The 5,000-nt window shown below is 42.1% G+C and overlaps 2 protein-coding genes across 6 annotated transcripts in view; both read left to right on the top strand.

The window, feature by feature from the left end:
* The window catches only part of cept1b (choline/ethanolamine phosphotransferase 1b), a 7,481-nt gene extending 6,770 nt beyond the window's left edge, over window positions 1-711 (top strand). For all 5 annotated transcript variants that reach the window (XM_043223640.1, XM_043223645.1, XM_043223642.1 and 2 more), the window contains exon 10: window positions 1-711. This exon is cut by the window's left edge and continues 1,324 nt beyond it. The gene's annotated coding sequence lies outside the window, so the exon portion shown is untranslated.
* Window positions 712-941: 230 nt separating this feature from the next.
* Window positions 942-5,000, top strand: part of dram2b (DNA-damage regulated autophagy modulator 2b) — a 4,239-nt gene continuing 180 nt past the window's right edge. Inside the window, exons 1-8 of the mRNA XM_043223703.1 lie at window positions 942-1,149; window positions 1,699-1,834; window positions 1,901-1,968; window positions 2,124-2,266; window positions 2,388-2,565; window positions 3,206-3,288; window positions 3,371-3,463; window positions 4,303-5,000. The exon at window positions 4,303-5,000 is cut by the window's right edge and continues 180 nt beyond it. Of these exons, the coding sequence (XP_043079638.1) occupies window positions 1,704-1,834; window positions 1,901-1,968; window positions 2,124-2,266; window positions 2,388-2,565; window positions 3,206-3,288; window positions 3,371-3,463; window positions 4,303-4,407 (801 nt within the window). The 5' untranslated portion in view covers window positions 942-1,149; window positions 1,699-1,703 and the 3' untranslated portion in view covers window positions 4,408-5,000. The remainder of the gene's footprint in view (window positions 1,150-1,698; window positions 1,835-1,900; window positions 1,969-2,123; window positions 2,267-2,387; window positions 2,566-3,205; window positions 3,289-3,370; window positions 3,464-4,302) is intronic.

The raw sequence follows: 5,000 nt of genomic DNA, 5'->3' as shown, positions 1-5,000 counted from the left end.
GATTAGTGTTGATTTTTAATTGAAGTGTTTCACGCACGTGAAAAGTTGCCTTAAATATGACGTTTTGACATTCGCATGCCGTTTTGCTCATTTTCCCGAATTCTTGGTTTCGAAGCATCCTCAGGCGATTTATAGAACATAAAAAAAATAAATAAAGATCTAATAAATGGTAGTTTGTAGAAACAGCTCGATGCTGCCTCCCGGAAAACGAGTTGAAATTACTTTTTTTGCGAAGTTTGTGCAATTGATGTTATTACTGATCTTTTATTCGCAGATTAAACTTCGGCGAGGAGCTCCAGTAGTTGATTTTGTTTTACCGCATCACATCCGGTACGTGAGATATTAAATGTGGTATTCTTCATCTTTTTCGGTATGAACGTTTGTTCCGTTCACACTTAATCATAAGCTTTGATTCGTTTCGTTAGACGTCGCTTGTTGCCAAATCCTTTCTGAGAGTGTTTTTTTTTTCACTTTACGAGAGACAGCAGATTTAAGCGCTCGTTAAATCTCTCAGATGGAAACGTCCGGTGATATCTTTCTATGTTTGTTTGTTTTTTTTCTCCGTCATGACATGCGCATTCAGTCGATATTTTCAGTGACGTAAAAACCACCCGTTTCTGACTCATAACAAAACTGTTGGTTTGATTGTAACATTGCTCTGATTTTTGAATAAAAGCACTTGTAAAATAAAGATTGCTATATTTATGATAACTGGTGTTTTTTTTTCTCGTTTGTTTTGTTACAAAGCAATATATAATGCTACAAACTTATCCTCTTAGTCTGTCTTCTTGTTGTTCTTTTTACATTGACTATCACTCTATAAAATAAATTAAATATAAAATTAAAATTATAAAATAACAAAATTAAACTGCTTGCGATATTTAAATACCGCTGTGAGGGGGATTTGTCCCGCGCTGGCGCCCCACCCACCGAGCACATCCGGGTATTTCCCCCGGGTCTCGTGAGTTCGGTCGGAAACGAGCGGCGAGAGCTGATGCGCGAGACACGGAAGATAAACAGCACTAAAATGAACTAAATCCGAAATCTAAGCAATAAACGACTACAAGGACATTTAAACCTTAAAGGATGACAGAGTCTTTCCGTGAGGAGCTGTTCAGACTGAGAGACGGGCGTCTGTTTGATTGACAGGTAACGCTTTCCCTCTCTCACAGATATCACGATAATCAAATCAAATATTATTTCTACATCCGGCATCATTACATACAGGTCTGACAGAAGCGAAGACAAAAAAGCAACAATGCAACGTAACCTTAAAGCGCGCGCTTTAAAAGTCGCTTTCTTTTTTCGGAATAGAAAGTGAAAGTAATGTGGGTTTCTCCTTTAGATTTGAAAAACCTCTCAAAATACTTGTGCTATTTAAACACGTACCATTATAAAAGTTCCCTAGATAGCAAACACCACGGTGACGTTACCCAGTCACTGATATCACCATCAAATATAAGAACGTTTCGCTAACGTTGCCGTTACGTTATATAAACGCTATTTCGGACTGCTCGCCAAACGTCCTTTCAATCAATGTATTATAGTTTTTGATTGGTTATTCAGACGTTAAAGGAACACCACGCTTAATCATTTTGCAAACCTCACGTTAACGTTGCTTCCGGATGAACTTTTCGGTGTGTGAAAAGCAGAACTTACCCATGATGCTCTGCTCTGGTCACATGTGCCGTGTTTCAGGGGTCATGTGGTGGTTTCAGGAGGGTTTGTGCGTCTTGCCCGCGGCTCTGGTCGTCTGGACCGCCGCCACCTTCATCTTCGCCTACATCACGGCCGTCATCCTCAGACACGTGGACCCGCTGGTGCCCTACATCAGGTGAGCGCAGGCCGCCGGCGTCACGTGACCTCTGACCTCTCAGTGACCTTGGCTTTGTGCTTACAGTGACACGGGGACGGTCGCGCCGGAGAGATGCGTGTTTGGACTTATGCTGAATGTGTCCGCGTTTTTAGGTACGGACCTTAATTACGACTCGGACACAAAAACATGACTACGAAATCATTAACATAACATTTTCGCAGTTTAACAAATACGTCTAGGTAACGTTCGGTTGGACAGGATGTTCTGATGCGGCAGGATGTGACGTAACGCTGCGTGTCTCCTGCAGGTGTCGCTACTATGTATGTGCGCTATAAGCAGCTTCGCGCTCTCACGGGTGCCGAAGACGCTCGCGTGAACCGCCTCAATCTGGCGGGGTTCGTTCTGGGCTGCGGGAGTTCGCTCGGCATGTGCGTCGTCGCCAACTTCCAGGTACGTGCACCGCCGTGGTTTTCGCACTCAGTTCGTCGACTTCACAAACCAAATTAGCGTTCTTGGCATGCGAGTGGTTTTTTTGGCTCATTTAAAGCCATCCGTTCCCATCGTTTCCCAGAAAACCACCCTGTTCTCGATGCACCTGGTGGGCGCCATGCTGACGTTCGGCGTGGGTGCTCTGTACATCCTGGTCCAGACGCTGCTGTCGTACCTCATGCAGCCGCACATCCACAGCAAAAACATCTTCTGGACGCGCCTCAGCCTCTGCGTCTGGACCTTCGCCAGCATCGTCTGCAGTATCCTTTAAAGAGAGAGTTCACGCTAAATTAATCCTCGCCCTCGAGTTGTTAGGAACCCGTACGACCTTCTCCTCAGAACACAAGTTAAGATGTTTCCAGTGAAATCAGACGCTCGATAGACGGCAAGAAACCAGCAAGGACATTGTTCAAAAAGTCACTATGTGAACATGTATTTTTATGCGATTTTTTTAACATTGTTTATGTTCTGTAGAAAGCAGACATGTTGAATGTAAACAGTGTTTAATGTTAATTACGTTCTGGGGTACTCTCCAAAAAAAACATCGGAAGACCGTAACTCGAAGAATATAGTGCTGTCAAACGATTAATCGCATGCAAAAAATGTTCGAATCTATTCTTTGTGCACAAAAAATATTACCGAAGCTTCGTAAAATTCTCGTAGGACCCCTGCAGTCACATGGATTATTTTAAGTGCCCTTGCTAGTTTTCTGCTAGTAGTCTTGCTGTCTACGAAGGGTGAGCGCTCTCGTAAAAATATCCTTATATGAGCGAAAGTCTCGCGGGTTTCAAACGACGCGAGGGTGAGTAAATATCGACAGAGATTGGGCGAACTATCCCTTTAAACCTGCTTTAGCATGTAGCGTTGATTAGCGCTGCGGTCGTTCCTTGATTCGCTCAGTGTTCGTGTCGTCGGTCATCATGTACAGCACTCTGTCAGGAACCGAGGTCAACCAGAAGCTGCACTGGACGCCCGGAGAACCGGTGAGTGTTCTTCTTCACCGCGAGGATCGTGTGTTGAGCCGCTCTCTGATTGGACGATGTTGTTGTTGTTGTTGTTTCCCAGGGTTTCACGCCGCACATCGTCAGCACCATCTCCGAGTGGTCTCTCGCTCTGTCCTTCATCAGCTTCTTCCTCACCTACATACGAGACTTCAAGGTAAAACGTCTCACAGCAGATTATAGAAACCTGGGAAGATTACTTACGAACTCTAATCCATTAAAGAAACCGTTTTTTTTTTTAAATAGGCTCCCCTAGAGTTAAACAGTTGAGTTTTACCGTTTTTGAATCCTTTCAGCCGATCTCTGGGTCTAACGGATCACATAGAATAAAACCTCGGTCATTTTTGAGCAAGATGCTAACGGTCCAATCAGAATCAATGATCTATGCTAAGCTAAGCTAAAAGTGCTCCCATCAAACCCAGAGATCATTGAATGTATTTAAAAATGGTAAAACTTTACTGTTTAACTCTAGGGGAGCAGGAAATGAGCGTATTTTCAAAAATAGCGGCATGTTCCTTTTAACGAAAAAAATTGTAGTTAGTAACGTAATCCATTAGATTACACATTTCAGGGAATATAATCAGACTACTTTTATCATTACACTGATTTAAGTGGGATTGTCTTGTACCATACTAATAAAAAAATATAAAAAGGAATAAAATTGCTGTTATTAAATATCGCAGTGCGTTAAACATTACGTCAAGGTTTCTCAAGGAACTGCCAGTTTAATGAAAAGCTAATAATCAAATAAATCAAAACAAGGTGAAATTAAAATCATTCATTTTAAAAGCAATCAAAACAAAAACAACTTACAAAGGAAATGAATCTTTTATTTCTTTACCAATATCAGAGAACCACTGAACACTGAATACAGTACTTCATAATTACAAATAAAAGCCTTGTGTCATCATGTAGTAGTCAGATTAGGAGTATAACTGAATCTAATTGCAAGTACTTTGATTTCCTGTGAATCTGATGCCGTGTGTTGGTCTGCAGAAGATCCGTCTGCGAGCGGAGGCGGAGCTCCAGAGCGAGCACCTGTACGACTCGCACCACTCCCGGGCCTCGGAGACGTCTCCGCTGCTCGCCGGCAGCATCTGACCTCGGCCGCACGCTCCAGGAACACCGGCCACTTCCTGCTAACATTCAGACAACACTCGTACAACCTTCACACAACCGTCTGAGACCACGTGGTTTTAATCTGCTCCTGGCCCGGTTAAGGTCGAGTCTGAACTCATGGATCCGGTTCTTAGTAAACCAGACTAGCTCCTATAAGCCTGGTTCATCAGTTTAATGAAAGGCGTGTTACTCTTCTTGTTTTATACGGTGAACACGCATTAAAACCTCTCTAATTCTGTTATTACGTTGGGTATTAATGGTTGAGTTTTATGCAAAAAGAACATTTCTGGCTCATATGTCACGAGGAAAAAATAGAATAAAATCCTAATTTGATGATAATATTAATTAAAATCAAAATTCTAACAAAATAATTTTTAATGATTTAAATAGGTTTATTGTAATGACTGCAATACTATAAAAATTACGCTAAAGAGTTCGAAATTTTTATATGCGTTTTTTTTCCCGTATTCATCCATTCCTATCAAATTGCTCGCTACGGATGCGGAAAAATGTTTTTTTACGATGGATGAAACTTTCGTAGACGGCGTGTGAACGAGATGGACACAACGTATTTA

Source organism: Puntigrus tetrazona, chromosome 22, assembly GCF_018831695.1.
Source record: "Puntigrus tetrazona isolate hp1 chromosome 22, ASM1883169v1, whole genome shotgun sequence".
Taxonomy (NCBI): Eukaryota; Metazoa; Chordata; class Actinopteri; order Cypriniformes; family Cyprinidae; genus Puntigrus; species Puntigrus tetrazona.
This window is presented reverse-complemented; position numbering and strand designations above follow the sequence as displayed.